The sequence below is a fragment of the Nannospalax galili genome, unplaced genomic scaffold (genome assembly GCF_000622305.1).
Source record: "Nannospalax galili isolate Female #2095 unplaced genomic scaffold, S.galili_v1.0 scaffold1321, whole genome shotgun sequence".
NCBI classification, from domain to species: domain Eukaryota; kingdom Metazoa; phylum Chordata; class Mammalia; order Rodentia; family Spalacidae; genus Nannospalax; species Nannospalax galili.
In genome coordinates, this window is record NW_008344566.1 from 626,093 (window position 1) to 644,759 (window position 18,667).

General features: G+C 47.3%; 1 protein-coding gene across 2 annotated transcripts; it reads right to left on the minus strand.

Moving 5' to 3' along the window:
* Positions 1-2: 2 nt before the first annotated feature.
* On the minus strand, positions 3-9,934 carry Prpf19 (pre-mRNA processing factor 19). Of its 2 annotated transcripts, XM_029567190.1 has the most exons (17): positions 9,691-9,934; positions 7,879-8,002; positions 7,510-7,659; positions 7,260-7,336; positions 6,082-6,223; positions 5,925-5,998; positions 5,774-5,836; positions 4,992-5,033; positions 4,818-4,892; positions 4,452-4,527; positions 4,201-4,310; positions 2,721-2,876; positions 2,449-2,518; positions 2,159-2,244; positions 1,748-1,918; positions 1,508-1,613; positions 3-174 (listed from the first exon to the last, which is right to left on the minus strand). In XM_029567190.1, exons 2-17 carry the CDS (start codon positions 7,883-7,885, stop codon positions 77-79), a joined length of 1,503 nt encoding a protein of 500 aa, XP_029423050.1. In that variant the 5' UTR covers positions 7,886-8,002; positions 9,691-9,934; the 3' UTR covers positions 3-76. The 2 variants fall into 2 exon arrangements, with proteins under 2 accessions (XP_029423050.1, XP_008838944.1); XM_008840722.3 differs by lacking the exon at positions 7,879-8,002.
* Positions 9,935-18,667: the final 8,733 nt, after the last annotated feature.

Here is an 18,667-nt window from a genome sequence, read left to right on the forward strand (position 1 = left end):
AGCCCCACCCACCCCCTACCCCTAACTCTATCCCACTACTGAGATGAGACCCAATATCCACGAGAAGGCACCGGGCCTACAGGCTGTAGAACTTGAGGCTCCTGTCCATGCCGGTTGAAGCGATGAACTTGGCATGGTGCCCAAAGGCCACTCCAGTGGTCAGGCCACTATGTTCTGAGGAAAGACAAGAAGCAGCTGTGAGAAAGCCTTTCCTCCTTTACAGTTGAACATGGCCGTGAACACCATGCTCCTGGCACCACCTCAGTTGGTATGGGTCAGACTACACAGTACGACACACTCCTGAAGGCAGGACCCTGCTCACCACTTATCTCCAGCACTACAGTACCTGGCACAACAAAGGTACTCCACTTTTTGTTGGCGGGGTGAATGAACAGAGGAATGTCAAGCCCCTCCTCACCAGAACGGCCTGGGCAAGTGCACTTCAGTTCAACTGGAAGCCTGAGTGTTCTGTTGGTCTAAGCTTAGTTTTAGCTCCTGCCCTAGCATGGTCCATCAGTTTGCTCGAGCTCGAGGAGGTCCAAGCGCAGGGCCCAGAGCACAGGGCTGGATCCAGGTCAGAAAAAGCCTATCAATCCTCCTCAAAGGACTCGGTAACTGATAACCAAGGCAAGCTTCTTCTAGACTTTGGATCATACCTGGGGCTCTCCCAGCTCCCCAATGAGAAGTTCCTGTGTTCCCCCAGTTGGCCCAAACTAAAGGTGATCCTCCAGCCTCAGCCTCCCAAGTGTAGGGATTACAGGTGTGAGCCACCACACCCAGCAAGATCCCTAACTCTGAAGAAGTTAAAACTCTCATAATGCAGGGCAAATGCCCAGGGCCATGGGATTATTTAAACGTTAGAAACTCTCTGGTGCCCTGCGACAGCCTCAAACTTTTCTTCTTCATTACATCTAGATGTCATTAAATTAAGTACAAGCTAGTTCAGTGGTAGAGTACTTGCTTTGTGGAAAAAGTCCTGACTTTCCACTCCATACAAACCAAAACAAAACCCTCCTAAGTCACCCTCCACCTGCCCTTCCCAACTTGACTATAAACTTCACTACTGCCAAGTCTGGTTCTGTCTTATTCACTGCTCAAATCAAGATCCAATGTTGAACAGTAACAGCAGCAAGCCCCCACTGTGTACCAGACACTGTTCTAAGGTATGGTGTACGCATGCTCACGTAATCCCCTCTACAATCTCACTGGAGATAACCATTCCCATCTTCCTGAGGCTCCAGAGAAATTACACAACCTGTTCCTCATGACAGAATTTAGGAGAGGATAATTAGTACCAGCACCTACAGCCAAGCAAGCAGGGGACTCAGGTAGACTGCTTTGCTGACATGCATGAGGTCCCAAGTTCTAGGCCCCAGGACAGTACAAAGACAAAGAAAGCAAAATAGATGAACAAATCTAAACCAAGCCCAAAGCTTCATCCCCTCCTTGGGCTTCCCCACTTCTCTCTAGAGCAGGTGCATAGGGACAGCCCAGAGCCAGCCTCTACCTGTGAAGTGAAGAACCTCCGTCCACTGCTTGCAGATGTAGATCTGGACGTCTGTGCCCCCAAGGGCCAGATAAGTTCCGCTCTGATCAAAGATCAGTGACTTCACCTGCCCAACCAGAAAGAGGTGATTACATACAGGAGCAACAGACATGGGACAACTGGGGACAAATGGAAGACTGCATTAACTCAGCAATCATCACCGAGCGAGGAGAAACACCAAGTGCATGGGGAGAAGCACACCTCAAAGTTGTTGTCTAGCTGCAATGTCTTGAAGTTCTTCAGCTTGCGCAAGTCCCAGAGCTTGACAGAGGAGTCATCAGCTGCTGTGGCCAAGTAGTACCCATTCTCGGAGAAAGCGATGCTGGTGATGGGACCAGAGTGGCCAGGGAAGTTGGCCACGTTGGTGCGCTCCTACAGGTGGGGTGGACAGTAAAATGTCACCCTCTGGTAGATGGGCTCACCAAACTCCTATTTCTGAGGTGTCCTGTAGGTCCCTGGTGCAAGCAGATAGCCCAGGGCCCCTAAGCCACACTCACCGTGCTACACAGAACCAGGCTCTCCCAAGCCTCATGATACTCCCAGGGCCAGAGGCCAGAGACACCTATCAGCTCCTTCTGCCCCCAGACCCTAGATGGGACCTGCATGTCCTACCTTCAAGTCCCAGATCTTGATCTGGGAATCCAGAGTTCCTGTTCCAAAAATGAGTCCATCAGGGTGGAACTGGGCACAGGTGAGAGCTGAGGAGAGATGTATGGTCAGAGTCCGGCAGACGGGGTGAGAGTGGCTAAGACTGGCACTTGCTCTTCATTCCTTACTGTGCCCAGCACAAGACTGGCCACTAGACAGGTGCCAGTGCTGAAGGTTATCTTTAACAGATAAGCCAATGTCTAAATAAATGACAGACTGTGAACAAAAGAGCGCAGTGCCCCAAGGCCACTTACAGCAGCCGGAGGTCTCATCTGTCACCTTGGTGAGCACACGCCCTGTCTGGATGTCAGAGAAGGCCCAGTACTAGAAAAGACAAAGAAGCCTGTGAGACAGTGGGTCTGGTGGCCTTCAAGAGACCATGGTTCAGCAGCCCCTGGCAGTTAGCTCTCGAGGCAGAGAGGCAACACTCCCCTCCAGCACTCTGGGGACCTGGCTGTCCCTGGCAAGATGGCCCCTTCTCCCAGAAGCCTAAACTGCCTCTTCAGGGCCCTGGTTGGGGCTGCACCTGGTCATCAGAGGAGCTCAGGAGATAGTCTCCAGTAGCATGGAGGCTGAGGCCTGTCACAGCACTCTCATGGGCACGAACGACTTGTACACAAGAGGTGGTCGGCACTGACCATATCCTGATAGTGGCATCTGGAGAGGCAGAAAACACCAGTTCCTGAAAGTAAAGAAACAGAGGATCAAAATGAGGAGAGAGATGAGCTAGAACAGTCTGTCCTGCCTGGAACCATCTATCCAAACAATGATGCTAAGAGGGCCAAGAGTAAATTCTGCTCAAAGGATAAGACATTAGGCCTGGCAGGAGGCTCGCCACTCATGGTCAAAAGGATAACTGCACAAGAAAGCTATTTCTGCCCCACTTTTGGGCTGGGAGCAACGTGGACAGTGCAGCTGAGGGACTGAATTCTTAATGTGTTGCCTGCAGCTCCACTGTATGGTACATGTCTGAGCAGTGCTAGGTTAGGTCTGGAAAGGACTGCTGGGTCATGCAATGTTCCTCTCACTTGGATTTCAGGACTAAGTTGACTTTCCAAAAGACCTAGGGCAGACAGAGAACTTCCTAAGGTTCCCTAACAAATTATTTTGACTAGTTAGGACATTAACAACCTCAAAAGCAACCACCATTTTTTAAAATGATTTATTTTTATTTTATGGGTATGAGTGTTTTGCCTGCATGTATGTAAGTGCACTATATGCACGTAATGCCCACAGAGGCCAGAAGAGGGTATCAGATCCCCTGGAACCGGAGTTACAGTGGGTTGTTAACCATCATATGGGTACTGGGAACCAAACCCTGGTCTTCTGCAAAATCAGCCAGTGCACCTAAATGCTGAACCATTTCTCCAACCCCATCCCTCTTTAAATTTCTTTCCCACAATCTTTTATTAACACACCAAAACTCAAAAGTACTAATACCAAATAAACAGGAAAATAGTGCTTGCAATTAGAATTCCTTTTTGTTTGCCTTCTATTCCTCTATTTTTCCATTTCCTAAGGTCCAAGGGAAAGGATAAGAGGGAAGCATTGCTCCAATGCAGTCATACATTGGTCATACACCAAGCCACAAGATACTCAGCACAAACTAGAACTCAGTCTCCTCTAGTAGGACCTTTATCCTCTAAGCCAGCTTCTCATCTACTTGAACTCACACTACTTTCAACAGTCAGCATCAAATTCTGAGTCTCACCCTGGAGGATCATGGGAAGACAAGTGACAGCACTGCATTGAGCTTTGTTGTCTGTAGTGTGGTGTGAATATGAACACTGTAAGGTTGTTTCTTTCTTTTTCCTAATGCAAAATACTTCAGTGAACACACTTAGTCAAACTGCATTTCCTTTCTCCCTTGGCTGGAAGGCTGCAGCCTTAGGAGGCCCTGCACAGAGGCCCACCAATGCCCACTTCACCAAGAAGACAGCCAGGGATGGGGGATTAGCCCGGGAACTGGACTCAGGAAAGGACAAGGGTGTTGTCAGCACACCTACCTGTGAAGGGTGAAACACCACACTGGTGACCTTCTTGGTATGGCCCTTGAGGGTGGCCAGGATTTGCTCAGAACTCTTATCAAACACAACAACATTTTTATCTGCCCCACCTGGAGAAGATCCAAGGAAAAGTTAGTTAGGCTTGTAAGGATCTCTGTGCTGAACATCTTTCTGTCTCCAAACCCATGCAGAGGACCAAGGGGTTCACATCTTCCCTTGCTTTCAGCCTGTCAGGTCTGGCCCAGACTCACCAGTAAGAATCTTGTTAGTGTCAGAGGGACAGAGGTCCAGGGCAAGGATCCCGGGAATGCTGGCACTATGCAGGCCCTTTGCACAGAGACACACCAAACCCAGTCACAACTAAATTAAGGCTGTATGTAGAGTCACACAACTCCCCAACTCTGGCCATCCTCCCCAGTCAGGAACAAGAGTGAATTCTATCCCTTATCCATGAGCTTGACTTTCTGCCTGAATGCAGCAACCCCCTCACTACATGGCTAGACAAAAAGAGTGGCCAAGACAAGACACCTCAGAGAGACCTGGGCAGCTTTCCCCTGCTCCTCAGGCCAGCCCACCTTGCCCTAGAAACAGTCAGGGGCCCATCTCCAGCCACTCACCACATGGGATGCCACCTGTCGGTATTTGCTCAGCTCTTCTGGCTTCACCAGCTCCTCAGGCACAGTCTTTCCTCTCTGAGGAAATAAAAAGGCCCCAAGAAGAGCAGCAGTGAGCACAGGCTTCAATTAGCCCCTTCCCAAGTAGCCATGTGCTCATACTAGGCAAGGACTCACCTTCTTACGCTCTGTGGTTAGCACAGTGGCCTTGTCTTGAAGCTGAGGAAGACACAAATGATTTGTGTGACCAAATGATTTTGTAAGGACAACATGATAGGTGCTGGTCACATCTGCTTTCACAAGCACCACCAAGAACCTACAGTCTGCCAAGGTCTATGCTAAAAGCTGACACCATTCCCCCAAAATTATGAGGTGGGTACCCATGACCTAATTTTACAGTTGAGGAAACTAAACATCAAAAGTAGTCCCTTGCCAAGGTCAGTGAAGTGATGAATGGCAGAGCCAGTAAGGACAGGCATGACCCAGGCGTACTGCTCTGGGACTGGGTCTAGGAAGCTTAACTGGGTGGGACAAGCTGAGCTGCTCAGACACACTGTCCAGCCCCACATATGAAAACTATGTTCAAAGAGCCCTGGACCGCAGTCGGGAAGAAGCTCTGCCTCCTCTCAGCTGTCTGACTTGCACTCAGATACTTCATCTTCAAGACAAAGATAACTCTTATCTTGTCTTGTAGGCAAAGCCCATAAAATCTATAATAAAATAGCTTAATACTGGCAAAGAATTCTAATAATAGCAAGAGCTAAAAGTTGCACTTATCAGTAATTAAATCTTTCCCACAACAAGCCTGTGAACAGACACCAGCATGCTATTCAGAAGCAAGGGAAATGAGACAGAGACAGAGAGGCTAAGTGAGCGGAGGTATAAGGCTCCCAAGTGGCCAAACAGGCAACCTGGTCCCAACTAAATCCCCATACTCCCCACTACTGCCCACAGCTCACCTTCTGAATGATCTCAGGGGTCATTCCCACCAGCTCACCCAAATCCATGGGCTCTCCTGCCCCCTGTAGACAAGAAAGGGGTGAGAGGGGCACAGAACACCAGAGACCTGCACAAGGACAGGTATTTGCTGGCAGGAAAGGGGACACTCACCACAACGCTCGGCTGAGAGCTCGGCACAGCCTGAGGCACAATGAGACCAGCCTGTGGTTTCAGGGTAGCCAGGGCTAAAAAGAAAGAGAATGTTAGACGTGGGTCATTCGGAGGCAGGGCCAGCCGGGGGTGGGGGACCGCAGGGAGGAGGTGGCACCTTCTCGAGCAGCAGTAACTTCCTTGGTGAGACGGGCAATGACACGGCAGGCGGCATCGTGCTGGTACAGAGCATGGGACAGCTCCTGGCGGGTTGTCTGCAGCTGCTGGCGCAGAGTAAAGCTGTGCAGCATGACGGCATCCTGGGAGAGGGAAAGGCCACAGTGAGCACTGGAAGAGAGCCAGACTCGGCCAGCCCAGAGGACACCACCTCCTGTCCTACACAGAAACCAAACTGAACTGCTCAGACAGAGCCCGAGCAACATGCAAGTGACCCCTGAATGCACAGGCACACACTCTCAGCTCCTACCCTACACCAGATGCTGGGCACAGACAGGGGTGGGAACCAGCTCCTTCCCATGCCCTCCCACCTTTGCTGTTTACCAGCAAACTACAGATGTAATGCCATCAGCTCTTTGAAAGGAAACAATAACACTGCTGTTGCTATTTATTGGTCACCCTCATCAGGTGCTGTGCTCAGTAAGGAAGAAAAGTCCCCCAATGATATAAGGCATATATGTTAGTTTTATTCTAGTTTTCATAGAATCCAGAGAGAATTAGTGTTCCACAGTCAGGAAAATCAAGACTTAGATTAAGCAATGTGCTCCATGTCACAAAGGCAGTAAGCAGAGCAAAGAGTAGAAATCCAGTCGTGGGAGAGTTCCACCAACCAGGCTCCTCTAGTGTTGCCATCCTGCTCCCCACAAAAGTAAGGCTGGTAAGAAACAAGGGGGCTTCTCAGAGGTACAGCATGTACATGAGCCTTGGGTTCATTCCCAGTGTCTCTCCCAAAGAGTCAGGCCTGGTGGTCTACACCTGTAATCCTAGCACTTAAGAGGCTAAAGTAGGAGGATCACAAGTTCCAGCTGGATGTGGTAGCGCCCGCCTTTAATCCCTCCCAGCACCTGGGAGGCAGAGACAGAGGCAGGAGGAGCTTTCTTAGTTGAGGCCAGCTTGATCTACACAGTGAGACCAGGCCAGTCAAGGCTACATAGTGAGATCCTACCTCCAAAACAAAACAAAATAAACAAGTTTCAGGGCAGTGTGGGCTACATTATCAAGATCATGTCTCAAGAAACAAAGAGGGAGGGAAACCCCATCTTTTCAATCCCCAAGTCTCAGCCCAGAGGTGCATTCTCTTCAAGTGGGGATGACATGGATTCTCCTCCAGGAACTCACCCACTCATCCTGCAAGGCTTTCAGAATGGCTGGGATGCTGGTGGCAGAGGGAGGCTTGGGCCGAATTGGGTGAGCAACTGCCAAGAGAGGCAAAGCAGGTATGAAGAACCAGAACCCAGAGGACTCTTCCCCTCCCCCACCCCTTCCCTTTAGCCATTCACAGCCACCATCATCTCCAGCAGACAGGCTCCACCTCCCACTCTGGAAGGCTGAGCTGTGCTGGGCCTGGACTGTAGCCATGGACAGGCACCTTTGATGTCAATGAGCTGCTCCTCTGACAGAGGCTGGTTGTTGACAGGGTCTGTGCCGTTCTCTGCAATGTACTTCTCAATGAGTCGCCTCTCATATACATGATTAGAGACCGGGGACACGCAGGGGTGCTCTGGCACCTCATTGGAGACTGCAGAGAAAGGCAAGCAATGAGCAGGGGTGAAGGAGCTCTTCACCTGTGTCAGCCCCCAAAACCCATGTCCTCACACTCAACTATCAGGAAGCAAGTATCTGCTAGCAAGCCAGCTTGGTACTGGCCCTGAATGCCTGCCAGCCACTTAACTAGATTCTCTGGTTAGTCTGTCAGTAATAAAAGTCAACAAATAATTACTGTCCAAATACTGTGTACCAGGCATGTGTAGAGTGGACAGCAGGCCCTGCCCGTCTCATTTTTGAACAAAGATGGCTGGCTAGGCACACGACAGGAAAGCACACACATCACTCAGATCTCTGTCACCTGTCCATCTGGAGTCCTAGACAGATAAACAGGCAGAGAAATCACAAAGTGACACTGACAAGCACTGATTATTTTAAATAAATAAGCAAATACATAAACCTTTTCGAGTGTATACTGCGCACCAAGCAAGGTTCAAGAGTCTAAGCACTTGACAGGAGACCAAGCACTCCCAGAAGATGGTCAGCTCTGTCACTGACCTCCAGGACAATGCAGAAGCCCAGTAGGCTCTTGATAAACATCTGAATAGAGCGAAAGAGTGCATGCGTACTGAGGTTCAGAAAACAATACCCCAAAGTGTGGAGCCTTGGCGTGGTGAGTATGCTGAACTATGGAAGCTGGGAAGGCCTCAGAAGCCGGCTCAGAACCAAGGTGTCTCTGACCTTCTCAAGCCCTCCTGCCTCTCCAACTTCTCTTAACCAACAAAGACTAGTTCACCTTGGCAAATGAGTGAAGGCCACCTCCATCCTCAAAAATCACCTACTCTTTGGGGGCTACTCTACAACTTTTATTGCCTCAGAGAACAGTGTTTATTCACAATTTAATTCTCTTCACCCTCCTGTAACGTGTGCATCACCAACTCGAAGCCCAAGATGCTAGGTTTTCCTGTAGCTCCAGGTTCTAAGCTTTCATCAGTGTCTCCTATTCTGTAGGACTCCCATGAAGGTGTAATTAAGTATGGAATGAAATATGGCTTTCCTTTGCTACTGTCAAAAATCGGTTTATCTCATGGGCTCACTGACTGGAACCCTTGAGGGGATGAAAATACTTTTTCAGCTGCAACTTTTTCAGTGGAAGATTCCCTTTTCTGTTTATCCTGTCCCTCCTTCCCTTCCCTCTTTAGATTGAGTAATGGTAACGTTCTGGTTAGGGAGGAAAGAGAAGCCTGTAACGTGATCAAACAGTAAGAAGGGAAAACATCTGGAATGACTGCCATAATAAAACACCCAACGAAAAGACGCAGGATGAAAAGGCATGGATCCAGGGTCAAAGAACGGCGCTCCATCACCTAGCTACGCCACTTATTCGCTGGACATCCCTGGACGTACACCATGCTTCCTACGCCTCCCCTCCTCCTCTGTAAATCAAGGATCTTTATTTCCCCTTCAGACAATTCTTGTAAGCATCAAATGAGATCACCGATTTGGAAGTGCGTTGTAAATCAATACGGGCTTTACAAACGTGCACTGTTTTCATTAGTCATACTGCGTGAGGCTAGAAGCCAGACACCCGGCTTCCAGCCCCGTGTCCAACTCCCTGCGTGATCTCTGCAAACTGCAGGAAACCCGGATCCCCAAGCGCGATTACCCAAACAACACCCGGTGCGATGTGCTCCATTTGCGCACATGGGCAAACTGAGGCCCAGGCTAGAACCCAGATCACAATCAGAGGCGGATCCTGGGCTCATCCTCGGGTTTCCTGCACCAACAGCTGTCCCTGCACCAGCTCCCCACTCCGCTCAGGCCCCTCTCCAGGCTGTACTACGGCGCTGGCTTCCAATGACCCCTGCGTCAGTGCTCCTCCGGAGCCGGGCGAACTGCGCAGCACTGCGCAAATGCACCCACACGCTGAGCCGCGGCTCGGGGGCTGACAGGCCGCGGCGCCGCCCCCGGGCGCCCCAGGCCGCTGCCGCCAGACCCCGGGCCCGTAGCGGCCGCGCACGCTCCCGCCACCCGCCGCCCGCCGCCCGCTGCAGCCCGCACTCACTCGAGCAGATCAGGGACATGGCGTCGTCTCAGAGCTCCCGCCGCCTCACACCCGATTCCCGATCCCCAGACTCGCTCTGGAGCTTCCGCGGGCCACTTCCGGTTCCCCGCCGTTTCCGGGGCGCTCCGCCGCGGGAAGACAGCGGCCTGACGAGGCGATGCTCCTACAACTGTTTCACGTGGGGAGGTGGCCAGTGGCGCGCCTCAGCCTTCACCAGCTAACGGAAACTGCCCTTTCCCAGCATGCACCCGGGCAGGAAAAGGCCCTCCCTGGAGCACTCGGCAATTTCCGCATTGGCTCGGTTCCTTCCGGAGAGCTCGCCAAGAGGACGGAGGGAAGGAGGGCAGAAACTACATTTCCCATGATGCCGAGGGAACGTACAGTTACAGGTTTTGGCCAGGCTGCTTGAGCCTGGTGCTGAAGTCGAGAGGAGCTCGGTAGTCATTCAGACTTGCGGGGGGGGCGGGTAATAAGGAGCCTGTTAAAAATGCAGATTCCTTGGGTCTGCCTTAGCGAATCTGTGGACAGGATTCTGAGGCAAGTGTTCCTTGCTGCCCTTTGAAAGACAATGCCAGGTGGCGCTTTGAAAAAAGCACAGATGCGTAGAAAAACTAACCCTGGGCAGGAACGTACCCGGATTCTGTCTCTACTACCAGTTTCCTCTGTGAGCTTGGCCTAGTCACTGGCTTCATTGCCTGACCTTTGAAATATGATTTGTTCCCTACACTGATTCCGGAACGTAATCCCCAGTCTTGAATCAGTATTAAAAGAGCAGAAATTTAGTTTGACTATGGTGGTTAGAAGTGGGATCTTTGGAAAGTGATTAGAATAAATCATCAGGATGGAGCCCCATGACTGAATCCTGGTGTTGGCTTTATTTTTTTTTTAAATATTTTACCATTTTTATTTTATGTGTATGAGTGTATTGCCTGCATATGAGTGCTTGTGAGTACACCGGTGTTGTGCATTGCCCCTGGAGGTCAGAAGAGGGCTTCGGATTCCCCTGGAACTGGAGTTAAAGTGGTTCGTAGCCGCCATGTGGGTGCTGGGAATCGAACCCGGATCCTCTGCAAGAGCAGTCAATGCTCTTAACCAATGAGCCCTGGTGTTGAGAGAGAGAGCGTGCGCTGGCACAGACATACTTGTAGACTCCTACAAGTGTGATACAGGCAAGGAGGACACTATAGCCAGAGCCTGTGTCATTCTGTTTGGACCTCATACCTCCAGAACCATGAGCTAAACTAAACTTCTTTATAAAGCAGCCTACCTTAGATATTTTGTTATAATAATGGTTCCCTGCCTCATACAGAGCTTCTTCGTTTCCTATAACAAAGACCACTTTGGGGGAGAAGTTACTTTTATTTTCTCTCCCTTTGCCTGGCATTCTGAATGCTAAAGAAAAGCTGAACCGGGTGATTAGGGTGCTAACTGCTGCACCACTTTCTTTTGCTGTTTCTGCATTCTTTTGTTTGAGACAGAGTTTTATAATGTAGCACTGGCTGGCCTGGAAGTTGCTATGTAGACCAGGCTGGCTCCAATTCACAGAGATCTACCTGTCTCTGCCTCTTACTGCTGGGATTAAAGGTGTGTGCTACCATACTTTTTTTTAAGATTTATTTTTGTTTTCATTTATGTGTGTGTTGTATGAATGTATAAAACATGTGTGTAGGTGCCCAAGGAGGCCAAAAGAGGGTGTTAGATCCCCAGGACCTGGAGTTAGAGATGGTGGTGGATCTCTGACTCAGGCATGGTTTACATAAAGGAAAAAATATCTTAAGCCCAAGGGCAGCTGTTACAGTGTCCAGTTCAGGTTGAGAATTTTCATGCTTAGTCATGCAATGAATGTTCTGGTCTCAAACACAAATGCTAAAACTGGGTGTGGTGGTGCACACTTTTAATCCTGGCACTCAGGAGGTAGAGGCAGGTAGATTGAGGCTAGCCTGGTGTACATAGTGAGTTCCAGGCCAGCTTGGGCTATGGGGAGAGCCTGTCTCCAAAAAAAACAACAAAACTTTAAGTGCCAAACATATTGGCACATGCCTGTAGCAGTAATCCCCAATGTTCAGGAGGCTAAGGTGGGAGGTCAAAGAATTTGGGTAGTGCCATAGTGAGAACCTCAAAAAAAAATTGGGGGGGTCAGGGATGTAGCTCAGTAGGTAGAGTACTTGCCTAGTATGCATGAAGCCCTGAGTTCAATCCACAGTACTACATAAACCAGGGGTGGTGGAGCACACTTATAATCATACCATTTGGGAGGTGGAAGTTGGAGAGCTGAAGTTCAAGGTTATCCTTGGCTATATAGCAAGTTCAAAGTCAACCTGGAATTGACTTCTGTGGGCACCCCCCACACATACACACATACACATAAAACAAAAATAAATCTTTAAAAAGTTAAATAAATAGGGTGGAGAGCAATTAAAGAAAACACCAGATATTTTTGCTGAGACCCAATGTTGACCTCTGGCCTCCATGCACACAAAGCAAGCATACAAAAAAACTTTAAGTAAATTGTTGCGATTTTGCTGTTTGACAAATAGAACTCAAAAGGTTGTTGGGAAGAGTCAATATAGAAAAAGCACTCTGGGACTGTGTTGGCTCAATGTGTAGAAGCTCCTACCCTTTAGCCTGATGACCTAGGTTTGATCCCCAGGACCCACATGATGGAGGGAGAGAAGCAACTCCTATGGGTTTTCCTCTGACCTCCACACATTCACTGTGCACACGTGCACATACAATAATAAATAAAAGTGTAATATTTTTTGTAAAAGAAATGCATCTCCCTCCTGCACCAGTAAAGTAGCATCCTTGTCTCTCTCCTCCCTCCCAGTCTGGCTTGCTTCTGATCCACTCTCCACAGAACACCCAGCAGTCTACTTTCAGTGAAAAACTGTTCCCACTATTGCCTGTCTTCCCATTCATTCGTGCAATATTGATCACCTCTGTTCTGATAACCAAATGTACAAAAGATGAGAGAGAACAAGTTCCTGTGTTTGTGCAGCTTACAGTCTCTGAGGGCCATGGGCACATAAGCAGTATGTAAGAAGAAAATTCCAGAGACTGGCAAGTGCCATAAATATAAATCAGAGTTGGGCCGGTAGTGGGCACTTTGGACAGAGTAGCTGGTAGGGTAGAGGTGGCTACTTTAGGCAGAGCATTCAAGGGGTAGCCTCTAGGGAAGTGACTTTTTTAAATATTTTTCATTTATTTGTGTGTGTGTGTGTGTGTGTGTGTGTGTAGTGACTTTTTAAATATTTTTCATTTATTTGTGTGTGTGTGTGTGTGTGTGTGTGTGTGTGTGTGTGTGTATACACATGGCAGGTGGGTAGAAATCAAAGGACAACTTGTGGGAATCAGTTTCTCCCACAAAGTGGGTGCTTGGGATCAAACTCATGTTGTCAGACTTAACAAGTGTCTGTACCTGCTGAGCCATCTCACCACCACAAGGGTTTGGGTGACTTTTTACTGAGACCTAAATGACAGACAAGTGTCGGTCCTGAGACAACAGATAGGAGTGTTTCTGGCAGAAGACACTTGCCCCAGTCAGGCCAACCTCCTCCACAGTCACTTCCCTTCCTCTCAGCCACACTGGACCTTCAACACCTCCAGCACACCTGCTTTGACTGCTTCAAAACTTTTATCCACTGGGCTGGAGAGACGGCTCAGCAGTTAAGAGTACTGGCTGCTCTTGCAGAGGGCCTGAGTTGGATTCCCAGCACCCATATAACAGCGAACTCCAGTCCGGAACTCCAGTTCCAGGGGATCCGACACACAAGAGGAGTATTGCATGCACTTACATGCATGCAGGTAATACACTCATAGACGTAAAACAAAAAATAAATACAATATTTTCTTAAAAAATAAAAATGAGCCAGGTGTGATGGCACATGTCTTTAATCCCAGCACTCAGGAGGCAGAGACAGGCAGATCTCTGTGAGTTCAAGGCCAGCCAGGTCTACATTGTGAGTTCCAGGCCAGCTGGAGTCACAGGGAGACCCTGTCTCAAAAAGACCAAAAATAAATAAATAAGTAAATAAATAAATAAATAAATAAATAAAAACTTTTACCTGGACAGCTTTCATCAGCTCCTTCCCAAAACTCTCTGGTATAAACCTCAGCCTCATCTTAAGTGTTCCTCCTCTGCAACCCCGTTCTTGCCCTCTGACAGGTTTCTGTAGTTCTCTAACCCATTTAAAAATTATCTTATTTATTATTTTATTTTATGTGTATGAATGTATTGCCTGCATCTACATAAGTGCACTTATGTCATATAATGCCCACAGAGGTCAGAAGAGGGTGTCAAATTTCCCTGGAACTGGAGTTATGGATAGTTGTTAGCAGCCATGTGGGTGCTGGGAATCAAACCTGGGTCCTCTGCAAGAGTAGCCAGTGCTCTTAACCACTGAGTAATCTCTCCATCCCCTCTAAACCATTTTTAATACCTATTGCTGTTTTAATTATTTATTTAGAAAGACCTGTTTATTATCCAGGTTCTCTACTACTAGCGCCAAAGAGTCCAAGGCTGTGGGAACACTGGCTCGATTATTTATTGAATGACAGGCTGCCTCACAGGCCAAGCATCTCAAGTACTTAGATGTGTAGTAGGAAATAAATCAGTCTTGATGGGACCTTGAACCCAAAGTGCTTAGATTAGGTTGGCCTGGCAAGAGAATAGCATTTTATGTTTGAGCACTTCCAGTGTTTCCTCTGGAAGATACATACTATATGCTTTAGGGTAGAATAGTGTTGTATATCTGTTTCTTCTGAATTACAACTTTCTCCTTTCCAGTGGGACAGAGCTAGTGAAACTTACAAGGCTCAGGAAGTTCAGAATGTAACAAGTTTCTCAAAACCCCTCCTCAAGGTTATAAAAACCAGGACACTTTAGTCCAGCTCCTTGCAAGTTCAGTCCTCCACCTTGCCACTCCTGTAAGTGACATCCATAAACTTACTGGTTTCACCAAGCTAGACTCAGATGGAATTGTTTCTTTGCTCAGTCCCTTATATGGGATGAAGAGACTTCATTTGTGTTTCCTCAGGAAAACTCACATAACGAATGGAATAAAAGACGAGACCTAGTCTATTGGAAACATGGTCCTCATACAGCAGTATTGAGAGACATTTGGGAAGTGACTGGGCAGTGAGAGCTCTGGCCTCATGGATAAATGGATTAATAGGTTAGTGGGTTATTAAAGGAGTAGCTTCATTATAGAAACTTGCTCTCAGGGCTGGAGAGATGGCTCAGCAGTTGAGTATGTATTGCTCTTCCAGGGGACCTGAATTTAGTTCCCCGCACCCATGTTCAGCAGTTCACTGTCACCTGTAATAAAGGAGGAAAAATACATACCCATACATTTAGTGTTTCTTAGGATGCATTTGATATTGTTTTATCAAGATTATGTAGTTTAGGACCCAATGACTTTTGTAGTAAATGTTTGCTAGGAGTTAGTTAAACCACAAATGTTTTCTAAGAGCTGTAAAGGAGAACAAAACACCTCAAGTTATCTCAAAGAAAAGAATGCCATTGGGGATGGTGGTGTGCCCTTTTAATTCCACCACTCAGGAGGCTGAAGCAGGTGGATCTCTGTGAGTCCAAGACCAGCCTGGTCTACATAGTGAGGTCAGCTGGGGCCATGTCTCAAAAAAAGACCTCCCCCCAAAAAAGAAAGAAAGGAACGCCAGGAGCTGGAGATATGGCTCAGCAATTAAGAGCACTGGCTGCTTTTCCAGAGAACCTGGGTTCAATTCCCAGCACCCACATGATGGCTAACAACCTTCTATAACTCCAGTTCCAGGGGATCCAACTCTCTCTTCTGACCTCTGCAGGCTTTACACTTACATACATATAGGCAAAACACTTATACACATAAAATAAAAATAATAAATTTTAAAGAGAAAGAAATACCATGATCCTGCTCGCTGAGGTGCCTGAGATAAATTTTGTTATAAAGAATGTTTTAAACCTTGCCCTCAATAACTGCCTCTATAAATACACTAGATTGCCTGACCACAGAAGGAATTTCCCCTCAATGGTCTTAGGATATGTGCTGGTGGTCATGTAGGTTGTAAATTAAATCCAGCAATCCTGTAACAGTTAAAGAATAAGGTGGGGGACCTTGTAAAACCAGTGGAAAGCTGCAATTCTAGGCCCAGAACTTCAGAGCACTAGCTCGTCGGGCACCACCAGCATAAATAAAATCTGAGTTCTCCTACCCTCTGAGTGAATGGTTGGCCTCTTAACTGCTTGATTTCCCCAACAGTAACTCCAGCTCCAGGGACTTGGGCACCCTATTTTGGCCTCTTCACACACATACACACACACTAAAATAAGATAAAAGTTTGCTGTCTGGCACACTTGCTCTAAGTTACCATGTGATAGTGATACTCTCTGCCGGATCCTGGAGTCATCTTCTCAAACTTCCTAGCCTCTGAAGACATTAGCTAAATAAACCTCTGCTCTTTATAAAGAACACAGTTTGTGGTGTTCTGTTACAGCAACAGAAAACAGACAAAGTACCTAGCAATTCATTATTGGCACTATGTGCTTTGTGGACATTGTACTCCAAATTAGCAATACTACAAGAGCAACAGCAGAGGTGTGTGTATACTAGGAGTTTATGATGTGACAGAAGTGGACAATTTCCAGAATGCAGGGAAAAGGAAATTCCATGAAGACTTTTCCATTTCAAAGGCCAGTCCCTCCAGAATAGAAAGGACTCAGGGTATAAAGGAGGGAAGCCCTTTTTATTTTCTGAAATCTTAAGACTTGAGTTTATGAGATAAACGGTAGTAGATAACTAGGAGGAAAACCATTTTTAATTAAATGTATATACCAGAGTCCCACAAAAGGTAAACTTCAAAGAAGGGCCAGGTGAATGAGGATTTTATACAATCCTGAGTTGCAGTAAGGAGTGAGGGCTCAGGACCCCTAGGTAGGGAGTGGTGACTACTGATGAAAAGGAAAGAAGAAGAAATGAATGAGGGAGGCACCAGGGTAAATCTTGAGTGGAGCTGGGGATATAGCTCAGAGGTGGAACACTTGCTTAGCTAATGCCCTGGGGTTCAGTTTCTACCACCTCATATACACACAGTCTCTCAGATAAGAAAAGTTGTCTCAGAGCAGGATTTAGAAATATACATAGCTGAGGGGGTTAACTTAGCATAGTACTTGCCTAGCAAGCTCAAAGCCCTGAGTCTGACTTCAGCACCCATTGAATAAAACCTGGTATTGTAGCAAACACCTGTAATCTCAACACTCAGGAGGTGGGAGCAGGAGGATCATAAAGTCAGTCATCTTCAACTACATAGTAAGTTGAGGCTAGCCTAGGCTACATGAGACCCTGTGTCAAATATACATGAGAGGGAGAAGGAAAGAGAGAATAAAGTAATGGTAACCAAGTCTGCCTCCTTTCCTGTGAGTTAACCTTCCTAGGTTGATTAGATTTCCAGGTAGGGGACTCATGACTACTGAGTTCCTTTATGGGGTGACTGTCTTTAGGCCAGTAAGGGGACTTCAGAGAAAGCCCTTCCTTAACCTTATTTGGGGAAGGGGACAAAAGACAAGGGCCTGGAGTCAGAGATACATTGTTTTTAAGCCTGCTTTGAGGCCTTTTGGAAGTCAATGTACCTACCATACTTTGAGTTATCATGTTTCTGAGTTCAACAAAGGTAACAAAGGTTATTGATTTTGGAATAAACAAAGAAGACAGGGACAAAGAGGAATATGTAAAATGTAGTATGAGTAGTTGAGAAAGGAACTCTTTAGGTTAGGTCCCCAGCCTGTATCTCTAAGCCTAAACTGCTGCTGCTTGGGAAATATGGGGACACATGGGCCAAAGCCGCCAAAGCATCTCCATTCCCTAGGGAGATTCAGTGGCCACAGCTGTAGGCTAATGACAGAGGATTAAGCAGAGTATCAGAGCTTCTGAAATTGCCAGCTGAAACAGCTGACAGAAGGATTAGATGAACCTTTCCCTCTCTGTGTGTCAGTAGTGGCAGGCAGGGAACAAGTGACAACATATTGGCACCAGGAGCAGCCTCGGGGGTTCCTTTAATCTTTTAGGAACCTCAGATTAGGTAAATAAAACTGGATCCTTAGCTTTAACACACAAAAAGTTTCAGGACTAGTCAATATTTTTACTTATTATTTTATGTGTATGAGTGTATTACGGGTATTTAAGTGCACCCGTATCATGCAATGCCCATGAAGGCGAGAAGAGGGTGTTGGATTCCCCTGGAACTGGAGTTACAGACAGTTGTTACTGCCATGTAGGTGCCGGAAATTGAACCCAGGTCCTCTGCAAGAGTAGCCAGTGCTCTTAAGAGTAGCCAGTGCTCTTAAGCCATCTCTCCAGCCCAGGACAAGCCACAGTATAAAGCAAAGTTGGAGTTTATTAAGGATATTTTAATATTGTTTTAAGCATGAGGAAAAAGGAATATCCACGGAAAGATAAGATATATCCAAGTGAGGGTACAGTCTTCCTGGGGGGAAATGACAATTGCATGACTTAACATTAGCCATATATACCATTCTGGTGGCTCTCAAGGTACATCTCAAAGAGTTGCTAAGATTTTTCTCCCTTTTTCTCTCCTTTTCTGGTAAGTGAGATTACAGAGTGGCTCTGGAGTTGACTTGCATGGAATTCTAATCTGGTGAAATAAAACCTGGACCCAGTAGGGTTGTACAGGGGATAAGACATGTCCTTTTACTGTAAAAGGGGTTTCTGGTGAAATTTCTAGAAAGATACAGGTTTACACCTGGAAAAGGGGAAGGCCTTAAGTAGTCATTAGTTGTGCTGGAATTCTTGATTCTTGGCTGGTGAGAGACGAACCAATCTCCCAGATGAGGGGCTCCTTTCCCTTTCCATGTTTCTGTAATTTTCTCTTTCTGTCTTCATGGGTTGTCCCTTTGTCAATTTTCCTTTCTGTTTTTGCGACAGGGTCTCACTTGTAACCCTGCCTGGCCTGGAACTTGCTATAT

What these genes read in the sequence shown, in the direction of transcription:
- Prpf19 (XM_008840722.3), bottom strand. An exon ending in GCAGCTCATTGACATCAAAG is followed by an intron (nt 7,337 to 7,509) that starts GTGCCTGTCCAT and finishes CTCTCTTGGCAG; the next exon opens with TTGCTCACCCAATTCGGCCC. An exon ending in AAGCCTTGCAGGATGAGTGG is followed by an intron (nt 6,224 to 7,259) that starts GTGAGTTCCTGG and finishes TCCCTCTCCCAG; the next exon opens with GATGCCGTCATGCTGCACAG.